This window comes from Sparus aurata, chromosome 5 (genome assembly GCF_900880675.1).
Source record: "Sparus aurata chromosome 5, fSpaAur1.1, whole genome shotgun sequence".
Lineage (NCBI taxonomy): Eukaryota > Metazoa > Chordata > Actinopteri > Spariformes > Sparidae > Sparus > Sparus aurata.
In genome coordinates, this window is record NC_044191.1 from 23,686,604 (window position 1) to 23,705,360 (window position 18,757).

The 18,757-nt window shown below is 40.2% G+C and overlaps 1 protein-coding gene across 1 annotated transcript in view; it reads right to left on the reverse strand.

Annotated features, from left to right (window-relative positions):
- The window catches only part of aacs (acetoacetyl-CoA synthetase), a 36,593-nt gene extending 22,969 nt beyond the window's left edge, over window positions 1-13,624 (reverse strand). Inside the window, exons 1-8 of the mRNA XM_030417565.1 lie at window positions 13,254-13,624; window positions 11,807-11,910; window positions 10,188-10,308; window positions 8,868-8,981; window positions 2,844-2,941; window positions 1,830-1,944; window positions 1,240-1,321; window positions 959-1,112 (exon numbers count right to left, since the gene is read on the reverse strand). Coding sequence (XP_030273425.1) covers window positions 959-1,112; window positions 1,240-1,321; window positions 1,830-1,944; window positions 2,844-2,941; window positions 8,868-8,981; window positions 10,188-10,308; window positions 11,807-11,910; window positions 13,254-13,392 — 927 coding nt within the window. The 5' untranslated portion in view covers window positions 13,393-13,624. The remainder of the gene's footprint in view (window positions 1-958; window positions 1,113-1,239; window positions 1,322-1,829; window positions 1,945-2,843; window positions 2,942-8,867; window positions 8,982-10,187; window positions 10,309-11,806; window positions 11,911-13,253) is intronic.
- Between the last annotated feature and the right edge of the window lie 5,133 nt (window positions 13,625-18,757).

Consider the following 18,757-nt stretch of genomic DNA (forward strand, 5'->3'; position numbering starts at 1 on the left):
GATTACATCAAAATCCAGTGGTTTTACTTCTGATGTGTAAAGTGTGTGAACCATGACGGATGTAATATTAAAAGGAATGGGTGCTTTCATTAGCTTTTAAGAATAGGATCACATATTCAGTGTTAAATGCTCCAGAGAAGCTACTAAATGGATGCGGTAATGAATGTTTTTCATCTTTCCTTTCCAAGAAAAATAATTTAATTAAAATTTTAACTCTTAAGCCAAAAGTGACTAATCCCTTGAAATGCTTGGGGAAAAATAAACATTCAAAACATCTATGATTCCATAAAAACTGAGCACACTCTCATCTGCTGATCAAGATCATGCGATATGATCAAAAGGTCCAGAACAGCTAGAATTGGACCTTGTGATGAGCTGTTCTGTAGTTGCTTTCTCAACGGTAGAATTTAGGTTTCAATTAATGATTTCTAACCATTTTCTTCTCTTACTTCTTTTCCCGTTGCTCCTGTCCTTCATCTTGAAAATATAACGAGGGCCTTGGAGAGAACATCACCTCCACTTCAAATTTTCCACACGCGTATAAATATGAATGGTGTGCACAGAGACTGTACATGTGGCCCCATCCAGGAGAGCTCTGCAAACAGATGGGACCAGTGTGTGTGTGTGTATGTGTATATATATATGAGTGTGTGTGTAGGGGGGTGATGCAGCTGTGGTTTCCAAAAAACAAAAACAGCAACAAAAGTGTCACTTTGTTCCAAATTCTAAATGTGTTCCTTTATTCCTAATTTACATAATGTAATCATTTATAAAATGATCAGTGGTGTGTGTGTGTGTGTGTGTGTCTGTGTGTGTGTGTGTGTGTGTGTGTGTGTGTGTGTGTGTGTGTGTGTGTGTGTGTATGACAAATTGCGTTTGTGCCAGATCAACTAAGGAGGAAAATCAGAGGGATCAATAAATGTGGTTTCGGTTTAATGGAGGTCAGCGTGTTTCTTACCCCGGCAGAGTGGACCATGCATTTAGGAGCTCCCGTGGTGCCAGAAGAGTACATGATGAACAGAGGATGACTGAACGGCAGCTGCTCAAACTCAAGCTGAGGAAACTGGTCACCCTCGCCACGACCAGACGCCAAGAAATCGTCTATAAATATGCTGAAAAAGAAAAACCAGACAAAAATGAGTCAGAGATTGCTACAATATATGGGGAAGAAAGTACATCGTATCTATTTCAGCTCCTCAGTCTTAACATTTCAGTGTGGCTGTAGCTGCAGACAGGTACCTGTTGGGGATCTTGGAGAGGTCCGTCTCGTGTTTGGAGCGAGCGTAGGGAATCACCACGACTTTCTTCAGGTCAGGCAGACCTACAGAGAGAGACAGTGTGAGGCTGATGCTTTGTTTTGTTTCTTCAGACTTAAGAGAGTTACCAGATGAATCCCATTGTCATTTCAAAGAATAGGAAACACCACATTTTCTTTTTCTTGTTCACACAAGACTTTTGTAGGGGATTCATAAAACCTTAGTAGCTCTGTGGACATCCTGTGGTAGCAGATGAAGAGATCCTACTTCGTAATTTAAATCTATCTAGCGTCTGTTATATGTTAAATCTTATGACAGTTTCATTTGGAACACTGTTGAAACTCATATATTGTACTCTGCTGGTCTAAACGCTAATTTATCTTTCTACTTTTTAGCAGAAATTCTTTTAATTGCTGTAAGGAGGTCAAAACCTTTTTTTAACAACATGAGAATTACCACTCATTAGTTGAGGAAGCAAAATGTACTTGTCTCTTTAATAAAACCAATCCTGGAGTGGGTGCAGACTTTCTAACTACATTTTTGTACAATCGAACACATTTTGTGGGTGCCAACCTTTGACAACACTGATGAGCTTTTCCATGTGGTCGTGCGTTTTGCCGTTGTAAACCACAGCGGCGACAGAGAAGATCAGCTTGGGCTGGATTTGAGAGAACCTGTCAAGAACACCCTGAGACCAAAAAAAAGAGAGAGAGACAGAGAGAGAGACAGAGAGAGAGGTTTAAAAGTATGAAAATGAAAAGTAAGCAGGAATAACCGCAGATAACCCTCAAGTCTGCAAAAAAAAAACTCTGCAGGAAATTAAATAAAAATATTTGAATATCAGTTACCCACAAGGCTCTGGAAAAAAATAATTTGAAATGGTCCTGTCAGACGGAGAGGAATTCTGAGATTAAGTAAGAGCTTAGGGCAGAGGAATAAAGAGTTTTAACTAAAAATGAGAGCACCAGAGCAAGAAGACAGGAAAATAAAATTCATAATTTACTGCAGTTGAGCTTTCTCTCCAGTATTTATGCTCTGCTTTCTTTCCGATTCAATATAATTTCTGTAGTGTAGTGAGTACAGATAACACCACTGCACAAGAGCAGAATATTAGTGGAAGCTGAGAATGAAGGAGGTGATGGCAGAGTAACAGTATGATCCAGACAGCAGGATGGAGATGAGTTTTAAAGTAAATGTTTGTATGCACAACATACATCGGTACATTACAACCTAATTAAAGCATAAACTGTGAAAATAGATTCATTTAACTTCCTGCTCAGGGTGGAAACATGCCCCGATAGTGAAGTGTAATTCTCAGACTTGCCACAGGCGGCAGTAGCACACCAGAAACAAGGAGCAGAGACCAAGGAAAAGGACACACTCATGATGTTTTGCCTGATGGACCTGATTCTTTGTTTAAATCTGAACTCTAACTGAAACTGTTTCTATTACAAAATGTAGTTTGAATGACTAAATACAATTAGACGGTGAAGCGTTGATGCCCCATTGGCCGATGAATAAAAACTATAAATCAAATACATGGAAATAAAGAACTACAAGCCAAAGGCAGTACAGTGCAGTCCTTACGTTGACTCCAAAGTCGACAGACGTGGAGCTCCAAATTGCTCCGATGCTGGCTGCTGCTAACATGGCCTCCACTGCATGGATGCCATTGGGTAGGTATCCTGAAGGGAGAGAGAGGAGGGAAGACATGGATAATAAGCAGCAATCCATAAGATTTATTTTTAGTATACAGATCTCTAAAAGTATAAAATATACATATAAGAAATTGACAACATGGCTACATATAGAGAATGTTCATAAGTGCATCATCAGTTTATTCACACGAGTATGATATCAACAGACAGATATAACTACTGTCATTATCAAGTTATGTCTAGCAGCACAGAATTTATGTATTTTCAGAAATAAGTTATGCAGGGTTGTTGCCCAAATATCACATCATACATTAACAACAACATCACCTTTTGAGACAATATAGCATAGAAACATATGTGTTATTATGTACAGGAATAGAATAAAGTATACTTGGGGGACAGACTTCAAAGGAGTTTTCTTAGACTTTCAGTCATCTTGGCTATGTGATATCTAGCAGTGGCAAAATGAGAGCAAGTGGATCTGTCATATCGTCTGCAGACTATCACGCTGTAGGTCACCTCACTGAGAGAAGAGTGGAGGAAGACAAAGAGAGAGGGAGAGAGAGGGTGTAAAAAGCAAGTGAGGGCGGGAGAGATGTGATGAATATCAACCCGGGCGGTGAGAATATTTCATTCCTAACAAGCGAGCTGAGATCATAACTGCTGTCTTGCTGTGATATATTCCTTGATCAATATAGGAAACGGTGCCCAAGGACACCACAAGTCTTTTCACTTAGACAGACTCACACAATCAGCGAGAGAGAGAGAGAGAGAGAGAGAAGAGACAGGAAGAGACACCATGAACCATGGGAACTGAAGAATACCACATAGTAATGCACAGCATTGAAATTCTCACCATGATCTGCCATTCACTCATGTTCATCTTCTTCAGCGTGAATAGGGACACTTCATCTCGCTGAAATACTATCATATCTCTCGTATTCACTGGATTTACTTATTTTATCTGCGATGCCAGGTGTTAATACAGCCATTCTGGTGATAATCTTTGAAGTGAATTTTGGCCATATTTAACAAAAGACCCCTTTAAGAGGAAAGTAACTTCAAATAAATGTAGAGGAGCAAAGAATACAATATTTGTTGCTGAAAGTAAATGTAACTTCAAATAAATGTAGTGGAGTAAAGAATACAATATTTGTTACTGAAAGTAAATGTACGTTGTTGCATTACATCACTATAATTAAACAATAAAATGGCCAGGCTCACTTGCTACCTTTAAACATCGGGCCAATAACATCTATCTAATCTAACATGATAAAACAGTGACCCAGCTGGTAGTCTGACTGGTCAGCTGCAACCACAATGTCACTTCCAATGAATCGTGAGTAATCACGGTTTTATTGGTTGTTTATGCTGACGCCTGCTGTAACCAGGAAGCTGATCCTGCCTGGATAACATCTCAGCCCTGACAGATTACCTTCCTGCTACCGGCTTTACCGACAGACACTCTCATAAATTATTATCTTCTTAAACCGGAGCAGGACAGATAGCGTCATGGATCATAATCCTATGACAACACCTTGCCTGACTGCTTCCGTGGCAACTATAACAGTATGAATCATTAGATTTCTACTCAGTAGCAACACACTGCTGTTGCAGACACAGAGATAACTTTTTAGGTCTGCGTGCATGTTGATAACCACACAAAGAAAAAAACTTGGCTACGGTATTTTCACCAAACAAATTCATAAAATAGAGAGTGAACTGGAGAACAAGATGCAAAATGACTTAATGACTTTGTTGTATTCTTGTTGTTAAAATTCGTGTTTTAATTCACGTCTTAGCACAAAGGCTTGTGGAAATGTCTTGTAAAAATGGTGATGTCAGTGTCACTAAACAAAACACATAGGGTTTACATACGAGGATCTTTTCATCCTCATAAAATATTTGGTACACTAACTGTTATGATGTTATTATTCTTGTTACTTAATTGTCAATCCTTTTTATATCCATGTTTACTTACTAGCAGTTTCCTTGTTCACTGCCCTTCAGGGTGTATCATTATGTCTGTCGATGCGCTTACTGTCAATGGGCAAATGAGACCATCCACTCAGGGGAAAAACAATGCTAACATTGTCAGTTTGAGTCTCGTAAATGCCTTCTCCTTAAACAAATTTTTAAAGTATGTTCATATATTTTTTGTGCTTGGCAACAGACATCCCTTATAAATGTACTAATTAGCCTACTAACAAAATAATCAAAGGGCCAGAATGGGGTTGTTAAAGGGCCGCGTTTGGTCGCCAGTAGACTATGTCTATCTTTGAGTATCAAGAGTATATAAACCATCTGAAAACTGTGGACGGAGTCATTTTTTTGTCTTTCAGATGTCAGTGAAGGACATCGTTACCTGCTACAGACACTTTACAGAGGAACAATGAAGTTTGAAAAAACTAAATTGTTATTTACTGTCATTCTCAACTTTCTTAAATCAAACATTTAACATTTTGTAAAGGTAACTTTTATGCCTCGTGCTTTCATGCATTTCTCTTCCTGCCACATGGTTTTCCTGCTAGCATGACTACACTGCTAGACAAGCCACAATGTGTCACACCGAAATGTGTGTGTGTGTGTGTGTGTGTGTGTGTGTGTGTGTGTGTGTGTGTGTGTGTGTGTGTGTGTGTGTGTGTGTGTGTGTATGTGTCATGCTAGTTTACAGTTTTCTTTAGTTTCAGCTCCTTTTAATAATCTGCACTTTTTCTATATTCTAAACCACTTGTGTTTATAACACATAATTTGTTTTAATAATGTTGCTTCATTTTTGTTTTATATCATTGATATCAGTTATATTGGTCAACACTATGACACTGTGATTGCACAGTGTCTGTTTCCAGTGACACATAATTAAAAGAATATGCATTCCCCAGTGGATGAATGGTGGGCGTGAAGGCTGCACAAGAGCTTCATAAGAGGGTGGAGTCGAATGTTGAGAATGATGCTATATGTGGGTGTGTGTCTGTGTGTGTGTGTGTGTGTGTGTGTGTGCTGGGTTGGCTCATGTCCAGCTATAAAGCTCGGTTGGTTTCATCAGCTAAGTGCTCATTTATCTCCTGGATTACAGACACTGACAAGACATTTTAGTTACAACCTGGGGACAAGGACATCTCTGTCTCTAGCACACACACAAGTAAGCACACACATCCAAATACACAAATCTAGATTTGTGTTGAGATACGTGAGGAGAGTGAGAGATTTCATTTTATTTGCTTACACATCAGAAAACGATACAAATGAATATCATAAAGTGGGATGGAAGGGTGCAAAAAAAACCTATAGCTGGCGTTTTGCTCATTTTCCTTGTGTGTGTTTTTTTCTTTTCCAGCTCTCTCCTCCCTTTCTGCCCCCTACCACCATCCCTCCTGCCTTTCTAATGAAATTCCCACAGAGCTCAAGTCATTTAGCTAATGGATTCCCCTCCCATAATATCCATTTTTCCTTCGAGCACACACACAGAAACTTTCATACACACCCTGGTCATTCAAGAACAGTAGCTCGATACAAAGCTCATGAATGGCAGCCATGAACCTAAACTGCTGCCTTCAAATAAGAGCAGGGAACCTTTTGCATACATGAGGCCAAGGAATTTAGGTTTCCTTTTTAGAAATGTATTTTTTACCTGTCATGTCAGTTCATGTTAAAAAAAATTTATCAAATAGACCTAACAGTTAAGTGTCTCGTACAACCACAGGTTCTCTTTTACTAGCTAGTCTACTGAGGGGTGAGTTAAAAATATAGCATTTGCTGACTCAGGTCAGAGTGATTCTTACATACTGTTTGTACAGATTTACGTCCTGTAATATCTGAATTTTTTGCCAAAGGTGCAGTTAAATACAAGCAGTACAATCCAGATGCCCTTTTCCTCATCAGTTATCTCGAGTTCAGCATTCAAAAACACTTGATACCTCTTTCTGTTGTGTCTGTTCTCTGTCACATCTATCCAGACAAAAACATCTACAATAAACTTGAGGAGAAAACAGAGGATGTTTCAAAGACATGAAGGTCCAGACATCTGAGACGCAAATATTTGACAACAACCCTTGCGTAACTGAAGCCGCTGAGAGTGAAAGGTTAAACCCAGTGAAATTTGAATTTGAAATAGACTACACTACATGTACAGCCCATATCTGTAATCAAAAGCTTGCTGAACTATATTTAATACTTCCTGCTGACAAATTAGCCGGTTCAAGTCCCACTTGGACCAAATAAAGTATGATGTGGACTAGGGCTGCACAAAAAATCGTTAAAAAAATCGCGATCCCGATTCACACATACACGTGATCTTATTTCTACACATAGCGATTCTGAAGCATTTTATATCTCGAGCTGAATCACAAACAAATGCTCCTATTTTCCTCCTCCAAAATCGCCCCCAAAAGCAGCACTGCCGCTGCCTCCTCCCTCAACCTGTGGTAAAGCATCTTTACAACACGGGATTCAGCGGACGAAGCCCGCCTGCAGCTGAGTGTATGGAAGGAGTGAGTGAGAGGCCGTTTTTAGACGGGGCAGCAAGCCGCCAATCTGCCCGTCTTTTGGGCAGCTAGGTCCACGGTTTTAGACAGAGGGCGGCAAATTGAGAGTCTGTTTAGGTCCGCCAATTTGCCGCCTCAGAGGGTACACTTATTTCCACCTCGCCTGCTAGATGAGCAACTGGACAGCCGCTGAGATCCGGGAGATGCTAGCTTCTCCTGGATCTCTAGCTGTTTCGTTGTGTTAGCTTGTTGTTGTAGCGCAAGCTAGAAATGGTCGCTACTTTCAAAGTAAAAGCCCCCCGCTAAGAACCCAGTTCTAAACTACAAGGGGGTGCAATGTAAAGCTCTTATTTTGAAGACAAATTTGTTGTCAACTGTTCCCAGCCCAACTTCAGGCTTCATGTCACGTCACATGTTTACTCGATGAATATTACGCCTCCGTTTTAGAAAGCCGATCAAAGCAGCTATCACATATCACCTAGCCAAAGATATGGCCCCAATAAACACTTTACAACATGAGGGATTAAAGGATTCCCTCTCATCTTGGAGACAAATTATTTTTTTTTTCTTTTGTAAAAATCATTTCTCATCCAATGATAGAACTTGAACAAAACAATAAAAAAAAATTGCTTTGGCAGAGGCATATGCTGCATGTGCAGCCCTAATGTGGACTAGTAGTTGACTAGTAGTTGGAGAATGCTAGTTCACATCCTGGGCATCCTGGGTGCCCTTGAGCAAGGCACTAACCCCTTACACTGCTCATTGGGCCCCGTAACATGTTAGGCAGCCCCTTCAGCGCGCCTGTGTGTGTGTAATGTGAGTAGAAAAAAGAATTCCTCTTGTGGGATTATAAACAGTATCAGAAAAAAAACGATAAATGCAGTTAGAATTCATACACACATTTGACTTAATGCCGACAAATGGTTTCCTGTCAACGAATGGTGCAGCTCAGACGTTTCGTGTGCTTTTGTTCGACAACCAGAAACTACCTCAACTCCAGTTAGCTGAGCAGTTCTAACAGCTGATCAGTGGCAGGTTATACTTCTTTAATTTTAGATCTGTATGAATGTACTGGCACATTGTGCCTTGCAGGAAAGCACGCACTTTCAGCAATTCCTCCTTGTATAAATATGAACTTTGAAAAGCTAAATGGGGACTTTCATGAAGAGCGAATACTTGTGCCAAGACGGCCGGCCCTTCTTACGAGTGAGCTCAAACTAAAACACACGGAGCTAATGTGAAAGAGCCAGTGTCCGTCTCATGCTGCAACAAGTTTTTAACTAAGAAAGTAGAAAGAAGGAGGAAGAGGATGAAGTTGGTGGAAGGCAAAGGAATACGTAAGAAACAAGTCGAAAGGAGACCATCTTAACTATCACTTTGGAAAGAAAAGTTATAGAAAATGCCGATGCCATGTTTTCCATTCTTTATTTTTCCCTTGTAAAACAAAGAGAAATAAATCTGAGACTTACCTACGACCCTGTCCCCAGTCCCGACGCCCATCTTCCTCATGGCTGCAGCAAACAACGCCACATCGGACCTCAGTTGCCCATAGGTCACCTTCACAATCTCGTCATTTGCCTCCGCTGGTAGACAGAAACACAGAGTGAGACACATGCACAGAGACCAATATGTACATATCAACAAACAATGAATCGAAAAACAGAGGAGACCTGGTTATATTCTGATTGGTTTGGACACTTTAGGTTTTGGGCACCATAGCCACAAGTGAGTGGTGATTTTATTTATGGGTTGATGTAGATGTCAACACAATTCCTGAAATTCATTTCATGAAAAAGAACAATAGACACACAGAGATGAAGACATTAATGGAGAATGATAGTGAGGCAGGACAGAGCCACAGACAGGAATAACCCTCCTGTGTCTAAGTAATAGTTTCCTGACATTCACAGTGGCTCCACAGAATCGTGACCAATGGCCCTTCTCATAATTACATTACAGCTCCTGAGGAAGGTTGTTTGTATGTGTCCGTGTGCCTTACATACACACAGATAACGCAATGAAGAAGGGCAGACCCATTAGTATGTGACAGACCTGAGAGATAGGGGAGCAGGGAGCAGCGGTTAAATCTTATAAAGAAGTGACGTGTGCAGCCTCACCGCTGCATCGATTCTGTAATCAGATGCACCCTCAACTGTGTTGCTACGTGTCTTCCTAACTTTCCTTCTGCTTAGTTGATTTGTGAATAGAAATTGTGAAGATGAAACAAAACAGAGAGTAAACACAATCTGTGCATTTTAGGGAACAGAAAAAAACAATCTCTAAGGCATATAGAACTGGAAGGGGGAAAGCACAACTTTTTAAACATTATGTTTTGCTACTCTGTGGAAAAACAGAAACAATCTGGTTGTCTTTGCAACGGCGTCGCCAACAATTATGCTGCTTGGAAAGAAACGCCAGAAGATGACACTGAGCTGCGTTATCTAAAGAGGCTAAGCGCTGAAATACATTGGTAGAGAAGCTGGACGTTAAACGGTAATAATGCCGTTGGTTTTCCCCACAAAAGACAGAAAAAACGGTTTGTGTGTGTGCGTTTCTGAAACAGCTCAAGTCTGAATTTATCGACAATTAAGACAAAGGTCTCAACTGCAAGAAAAGACCTAATGTGAGTTTAAGCAGCCACAAACACCGCTTGCTCTCTGCATGGAATCAACACTGCAAAGATAAAGGATTTGATCAATAAAGACGACGTTCAAGGTGCAGCACTGTGCATCACTTATCGCTGTACATCACACAGCTTTCAACCAGCGCCATGCACTTCATATACTTACTCGCAGCGTAGAGAGCGACTTTGTCCTGGTCTGCGTGTTTGAGTAGGTTCTCAGCGTAGTTGAGCCGGGCCCCTTTAAACCACTCTGGAGCATCAGAGATCCGTTTGGAGATATCAACAACCTGGTGTACACCCATAAAACACACACCAGGAACACACACACACACAGGAGGGACATTGTGATTGACAGAGACCATGTTGGTTTAGAAACGAAGCTGCATCTTATTTAATTTTTTTAATTAAATAGACTTAAACTTAATTGCTTGGCAACAATCAGATAAATGGATCTGAGAAAAAAAAGCATTCAAAAGTGAAAGCCACTGCTTTACACACACTAATCAAGCATATGCATCTACAACAGTAACGCTGATTGTCTGACTGTGTAGCTGTTCTTAAAAGAAGGAGCAACTCAAAAACAATTAACCAGTTCTAAGTGCTATATTGTAGGCCACTGGACTTGTTCCAGTGGCCTACAATATAGCACAATATAGCACAATATAGCACTTAGAACTGGTTAATTGTTTCCCTGTCTTCCCTCCGATGTCTGCTGTGGCTGCAAACCTTGAGGGCATCAAGTGCATCATAAAATATATGACCAAAAAAAGAACATGTGGCCAGTGTGACGTGGAGAGTGTTATCCATGTGTACAAAAAGGGTGTGTTGACAACATGGCACCGTGCCTTGAGCTCAGACTCCCTTTATCACTGCACAAGTGTGCATATCCTGGAACTAAACAACATTAGGAGGCTTGGCAGTAAATGAATAAATGAACACACATATGAAGATAATTCATTCAATTTCTATTTTTGCTTTTTAACGTGACAAAACAGGTAACAAAAAAGGTACAAATCTAATGTCAACAAATGAGGTGAATTGGGAATTCAGACAAAATAAATTTGACATGTTTGTCTCTTCTTGTGGCCACTTTGACGTATCATCAATAGGAGATTTCCCTATATTCAAAAATTGAAAGGTAAGTGGTGCATGTATCTGCTTATGTAGGATGACTCATATCAGATTACTGCTTTTCCATGAAAATTGTGATAAAGGAAGACTCTTAACCAAATCACAGCAAATGAAAAGGAAGTTTTTTGGTCTTAGAAAGCATTTAGAAAACAATGTTCATGTTCACGACAGTATATATCTACATACGTGTGGATGAGAAAGCTGACTGTCAGGCCACAACAGGGCTTTACATTAAAATACAATCCAGCAACATGTCGCGCTCTTCCTTGTAGCTGTAAAGACTGCCAGTTCTAAGAACATGTCCTTCCAGATAACTCTGGGGCGGGTTCGTTCACAAATGACAAACTGTGCTTCAAATCATGTCAATCATATGCGCCAAAAATAGTGAAACATCCTGTGCCTTTATCGAATAACAGTCAACCTCAACACAGTATTTTGCAGTGTGTTTTGGAGATTAGGTGATAAATTAATTGGTGACTGAAGAAAACTGAACAGGTGAAATGCAGGTGGTTCATTGAATCTTTACTGTGAGTTTCTTTTGTCTGCCAGACACTCCTGAAACCTAAAACACACATTTGTTGGCACCATTCTCTTCTATCATTTGTATTTTTTTTTATCTTCAGATGACAGTGTACCAGCAGAGGTTGGACTCACCTCTTCGTACGGTTTGGAGCTGACTACTCCACAGAAGCGCCACACCTCGCCCCAGAACTCTGAGTAGCTGTCTGTCGACCACTGGTACAGGTCATTGTAGTTTGCTGGAGGACAGAGAATCAGTGATTACTACAGATTTTTAACAAAAAGATAAATGACAATCATCTCAAACACATACGTTTCCACATTTGACATGAAAACGTCAGACAGGCAAATTGATTAGTTGCAGCATCATGGGTTGAAAACTGGCCAATGAAACTTCTCCAGCTTTCTCCTCACATTATATAGGGAATGTCAAAAGTGAAGCACAGTTGAATTCAGTCAGTCAGTACATTATTACCTGATCTATATACATCAACACTGTAAGGTAACTCCCTTATTCAGATTTCACTATGCCTCGATGGGCTAGTGAGCAACGTCCTCTGTCCTTTGACCCTCAAGTGAGGAAAAACTTGCCATACTGAAAAAAGATGGAAGAAACCTCAGGGAAGAGCCACAGAGGAAGGATCTATCTCCCAAGACAGACAGACATGCAGTAGACGCCGCATGTACAGAGCAAAACAACCAAATCCCAATTTACACATTTCATTGGCGGAATATCTGATCCATTTAGAATTTAGCTTCTGACCCTTTAAAGCTAAGCAAGGATTACTTTACAATCACACTAATCAGCTTGCATGTGTCTATGAGCTGCAGGCAAACCAGACTGATGTTTCCTTATGGGGGCTGTTTGTTAAAAATAAATAAAATACATTTAAAATGCAGGATTTCAAAAGATATAAGACGTGTGTGTGTGATTTAACGGAAGCCTTCTGTAATCTAATCAATATGCTGGTGGAACGAAATGAAAGTGGGTCAGAGAGAAGAGAAGAGAAGAGAAGAGAAGAAGGAGATCACTTTCCTTCTTCTCTATTCATTCATCACCCTGCAGACCAAGTTTTGCAGCATTCCTCCTGAACCCTGTTGAACGGCGCCGACACGGTATTAAAAAGGACACAATTGAAATAGGCCGCTGTCTTTAATCGCATGGCAGCCCCAATTTGCTGGAGTGAACCACACCGAGCTGCAGCGTTATAAACAACTAATTACTTTCAGAGAGGGGGGTGTGGTGAGCAAGTTAGAGGCCATCTTCATTTATTTATTTATTTATATTCCTGCCTGCAGAGATGTGTTCATGCTCGTGGTTTAATGACGTTGAGAACATTAAATTGTCTAATGGCTGCACACACAAACACGCCCACTGCAACGACTGTGGTAATTTAGAGCTAATGCACAACATAGCCTTCAGTGTATAAGCTAGACATATAACGTTAGCAAGAAATGGGGGCACTGCTTTAGCGTTTTAGCTCAAATATCCAGCGTCGTATGCTCAATAAAATCCCCTCCAACACATATATTATCTCTCTCTGTGTCCCCGCGTCTCCCTCCCTCCCTCCTCTCCACTCACCAAGATTAAGCCCGTAGTCCGCGTTGACCTGTATCCTAAACTTATCCATCTGTGTGTTCCTCTTGGAGTCCGGGTACCACAGCACCTTGCTCTCCATATCCATAATCTTCTCGCTCTTCCCTTCCGTGTCTTTAGACATATTCGTCCCTTTTTTCTGTCGGCTGCCGAAAAACACCGGTTAGCACGAGTCCCGAGCTGCCCTTTGCTTGGAGCTGCGTCTGTCCCCTAAAGGTGAGCGAGCGCTGGTGTCAAATCAGATCACAGGCTAGCTGCTCAGTTTTGAATGGCTGGTGGGAATTAGAGTGCCCGACAGCTAGCAAGGCTCACTGAAGGCTCTCTGTCAACGGCGAGCGTGCGGTGCAGCCCAGGAAAAGTGTCAGGCCACGCACCGGCGTCATGACGTAGAAGAGCGAGCTTAGTTCAAGAGCGCACGGTGTTCAGGACTGTTGTCACCTAACTGTGAATAAAGGTCTTCTTTGATTGGACCCCTAGAGGTCTTAGATTAATTGCTGCAACCCCCTTATTCCACCAAGGTGGCATTTACAGTGTTTATGTGTTTCTTCGCAAAGGTTTGATTTAATTCGATATTTTCTGGCAGGTGTACTTTTCAGTTTTTTGAAGTTTATATGGTTTTAACTTGACAGGGGGTAGAGGTCGGGTTTGTTAGATGGTAGATGTGACCGCCGTTTCATGTCATGTTTCTTGCTGTAAGTTGTATGCTGCTACTGGTTGTCTAAATTTCTCTAAGCATCATTAAGTATATCTATCTATATATCCATCTATTGAATACCTCTTCCATCACTTTATTCTTTTATTTATGTACAATATTTCACATTTACACTGTTTCATTCAAAATATGAAATACCCAATATAGAGGGGGGATTTTAATCATTGGGCCAAAAGAATTCTAGAATGAACAGTATAGATATTATATACGTAAGTTATTCTAAGAGATCTTCATGCTGTTTTTCAAATATGTCTCTTGAATGGGAAAAAAAACGTTTCAAAAGTATAAATGTTTTTACTTTTTCGGAGGAAAAAAAACATTTTGTGGATATTTTTGCATCCCGTAGTAGTCTTGAACATGCCCCGCACGTGAACGCGCCATATATTTGTATAGTCGAGTCACTCGGGCACGCGGGAAACTTGCCTGTCAAAATGAAGAGCTCTGATTGGTCCTGAACACACTGGTTCCACATCAGCCGACTGATCGGTCTATGCGGTGGGCGTATCGTCACTGTTGGACTGGCGTTTGTTTCGATCAATGCCAGGCTGGCTTTGCGTGCTTCAAAGGAGGCGAATTAACCAATCGAAAACGAGAGTGTAGGAGCGCTTTAGGGGTGTGACCAATCAGTGAGGGGGAAGAAAAAACCTCCTCACTGTCTGATGGTGTCATGCCAAGTTTAATTTAATGACGGAAGTTTTCGTTTATTAATGGTAATTTCACATTAATGAGCCCTGGCTGTGTAAATTGTTCCCTTTTGTAATTTGTTGTCCAGATTTTTTTTACCATATCTAAATGGAAATAGTCTTTATTAAACATCAACCTAATATCCACAGGTGGGATTTAAAATACATGCATGCTAGAAGAAGGGCGCCAATATCTTTCATTCCTTAGAGGCAGACAGGGCTAACTAAAAATGTTGTAACCTGTCTGAAAACTGCTAGGTCCAGTTGCAAAAAGTGGAGGACATATTTCTCAAGCCCGAACTCATATACCCTTGAATCCAAACTGATATGTGGGTCTGATATACGTGGAATCACTGAGTAACCACACCGTGTCTTCTAACTTACCCAGTTGTCAGGTATAATCATCCTTTTTACCCACCTGGTAGGGTAAATATTGGAAAACAGTTGGATGGAACAATATATCTTTAAAACATACAGCAGACAGTTTGCTCAGATCACTTATCTGTTCTAATCAGGAATACAAATGTTGCGTTTTCATAAAACAAATACCTGTTCCCAATCCTTTCATCATCATGAACTAACATAACATGGCATCTAAAAAAAAAAAAGATGTGTAGTTGCCAAAGTTGGCAGACAATTGGCTTGACACTATTGAAGCAGGTTAGTGTCTAGTGATTACTATTATCCTTTCTCTGATATAATTATGCTGCATTAAACTAAATCATGATACAAATTCCTGAGCATTTCATACAGACTTTGCCCTGTAGGGTTCATTGTCAGCAGTTTTGGATAAGATTATCAGATAAATGAGTGTCATGGACACATTTTACATCAGAGGATCTGCAGTCATTGGGAAATAATTCATTGATGGTACAAAATGACTGTAGCGACTGCTTCTTACAAAATGTGAATTTTGGCTGGGAGCGCAGGCTGGAGGCAGAGCCAGGATAAACACAGAGAAGACACTTTGTTGAGTGATTCCAGGGAGGCCATTTCAGGCCACCTCCAATGTCAGTCAAAATCAGTCCCATAAGCCACCAAAAAGTTTGTTCAATGTGTATATATAAAGGATACGGCCATAAAAAAGCAACATTTACAGAGTTATACGGAAAGCCCAGGTGTTTGCAATCTGACACACTTAGGTTATGTAAATTAAAAGACAAGGACAGCTCTACCGTTGGAATATAATAATAATAATAATAATAATAATAATATATTTAATTTGTAAAGCACTTTACATTTAGACAAATCTCAAAGTGCTACAGGAAAAGCACCAATAAAAGGAAACATTAATAAAAGAAAAAAAATAAAAATATCTGAAAGTCCATAGCAACTTAGAGGTCATAGGCTCTGCTAAAAAGGAAAGTTTTAAGTCCTTTTTTAAAACATTCAACAGTCTGTGGTGCCCTCAGGTATTCAGGGAGGCTGTTCCATAGACGAGGGGCGGCAGAACAGAATGCTCGGTCCCCTAAGGTGCGAAACTTAGTCTAGGGGGGGTGGAGACGGTGAGAGTTGGTCGAGCGGAGGGGTTGAGATGAGGTTTGTGTGGTTAGCAGTTCTTTAAGATAGGAGGGGGCGTTGCCATGGACGCACTGGTGAGTGAGGAGGGAGACCTTGTAATCAATCCTGGATGAGATGGGAAGCCAATGAAGTGAATGGAGGATGGGTGTGATCCTCATCAGGATCCTAGCAGCACTGTTTTGCACATACTGGAGCCTTTGGATGCTCTTGCTGGGGGTTCCAATGAGTAGTGCATTGCAGTAATCCAGCCTGGAGGAGACAAAGGCATGGATGAGCTTTTCGGCATCAGGGAAGGAGAGTGAGGGTCAGAGTTTGGCAATATTTCTGAGGTGATGGAAGGAGTTTTTGCAGAGACGTTTGATGTGAGCCTCAAAGGTGAGGTGAGGGTCAAATATGACACCAAGGTTAGTGACGGATGTGGAGAGGGGAATGACCTGCCTGGAAAACGTGATGTAAGTGAGTCCGATGGTGTAATGTAGCTGGTTGAGAAGTATACAGTGGTAGACAGTGTCGAATGCTGCAGACAAGTCAAGGAGGATGAGGAGAGAGGGTGAGCCAGCCACACAAATCTTCATCAACAAGCTGCCCTTCTTCAGCATGTATAGGGACAGGATCCTTCTCCCAAGTGATGCTTATTGGATACACCTACTGGATAAACTCTGATTACAAATGGGAGGAATGAGGAGGTTTCATTTGTTAGTTTCTTAGCATTTACTGTATGTTGTGTTGGGTTTTTTTTTCATGTCATATGACATTCTGTGATTGGAAAGGATGCGGCTCCCCCTATTGGGCTGTAACAGTTGTGCTGGTTGTTGCTGCCTAAAATGAACTTAATCTGTGTTTCTTGATTGTGAAATGATAGTTGCCCAAAGTGTCCTTGTGGACATATTAATGGAGTGTTGTACTACGTCTCTCTTTTTTGATTATTCACACCATTAAGAATTCAGCCCCCAGTATTAAAATCTATAACTATGACTTGAACATGTCATGCCTTTTTATTTTTACATTTATAATGTCACGTTACTTTACAGTCAAAGAGACAATACAATTAATTCTTAGCAGAAGTGATATCGAATCAAATATTTTTTTGGGTGACTTTTTCCAATGACTTGTAAATGACTTGAAAAATTGTTTTAAAGTCAGTTTCTTTTTTTATAATATTGCTTAAGAGGAATTTACTAAATGATCATAAAGAAAATAAACCAACTTGCCTTAGTGCTTCAGTCATGCCACATTTTACTCAGCTGGCATTTAGCAACAGCAGTATGGAAAAAGAACACAGACACACACACGCACACACACACAGCAGAGATTTGAAGGAAAAGATCGAAACATAAAGCCAAGTTATTCCAGTTTATTGCATGTGTCTGACATCTTGGGTTTTAGGGTTTCAATACTGCTCAGACTGCTTGCATGTTCTACTCAACTTATTTCTCATGATATATGAAACTTTAAAGGAGAGTAAATGGCAACAAAAGGTTTTTATTAATCACCTATGTTTTGTTTTTTTAAAATCTAAAAATAAAGTTGTGAGTTTATTTTAGATGAGGCAACAACATTGATTTTTCAGTTGTATATAAAACGAATAATTTGCCACGTTTCTGGAAAGACCTCACATGTTTTCAAGCCTGTGCTTTATATGACTGGGTAAACATAACATGGGAATTTATTTGTTAATCTGCTGCACCACTTGAGAGTTACTGTGTAGATCAGAGTCGTTCCGTACAACTCTACTCTGTGTCCAGTAGATGGCGTACTAATACATGAATATGAGAATATTATTCTTAGACGTTAATCTTTTTAAGACTTTGTGAAGCTCTTCAAACTGAAGACTTACAGATTTTTGGCTTTAATTTGAAGAATATAATGAAGTTCAAAACAACATTATTAGTTGAAATTAAAATGTCTGTAATTTTGTAACCAATAATTTTGGGGGGAAATGCATGAATATGAAGGAGTGTTTGACTTTAGTTGATCTGAGAGGACCTAACTGTACTTCATACTTGGAACACTTAGCAAACTTTAGATGTTTGGAGGTAACGAAAAAATTATTTCCTTTATAGTGCAGGGGCCATGACCTAGTGTCACACACACATTATATGCCTCCTTTTCCGATGCTGTGACTCTGTAAGATGTGGGACATCCTACTGTGTAGAGCTGAGACATTACGTTACTTTATGTTTATGGTTTGACTTTGTCTATGTACCAATTTTCTTCTCTGATGTCAGACTTGTGTTTTAAAAAACATGCTATAAACTAAAATAAAGATACCTTGGGCTGAAAGAGTTTTTATTTTTCTAGTCATCAAAATGAAGATTCACCAGAAGTACAAGTTTTTCCCCATCTTAATACATTTACGATACAACAGGACACAACATGACATGATATGATACGATACGATACGATACGATACGATACGATACGATGCGATACGACCTGACACGACACGATATGACCCCACACGACACGACACGACAAGACACGATACAACGCAATACAACGTGATATAATAGAATACGATACGATATAATACAATATGAAATACTTTATGAATCTCCCAGGGGGGAAACTGA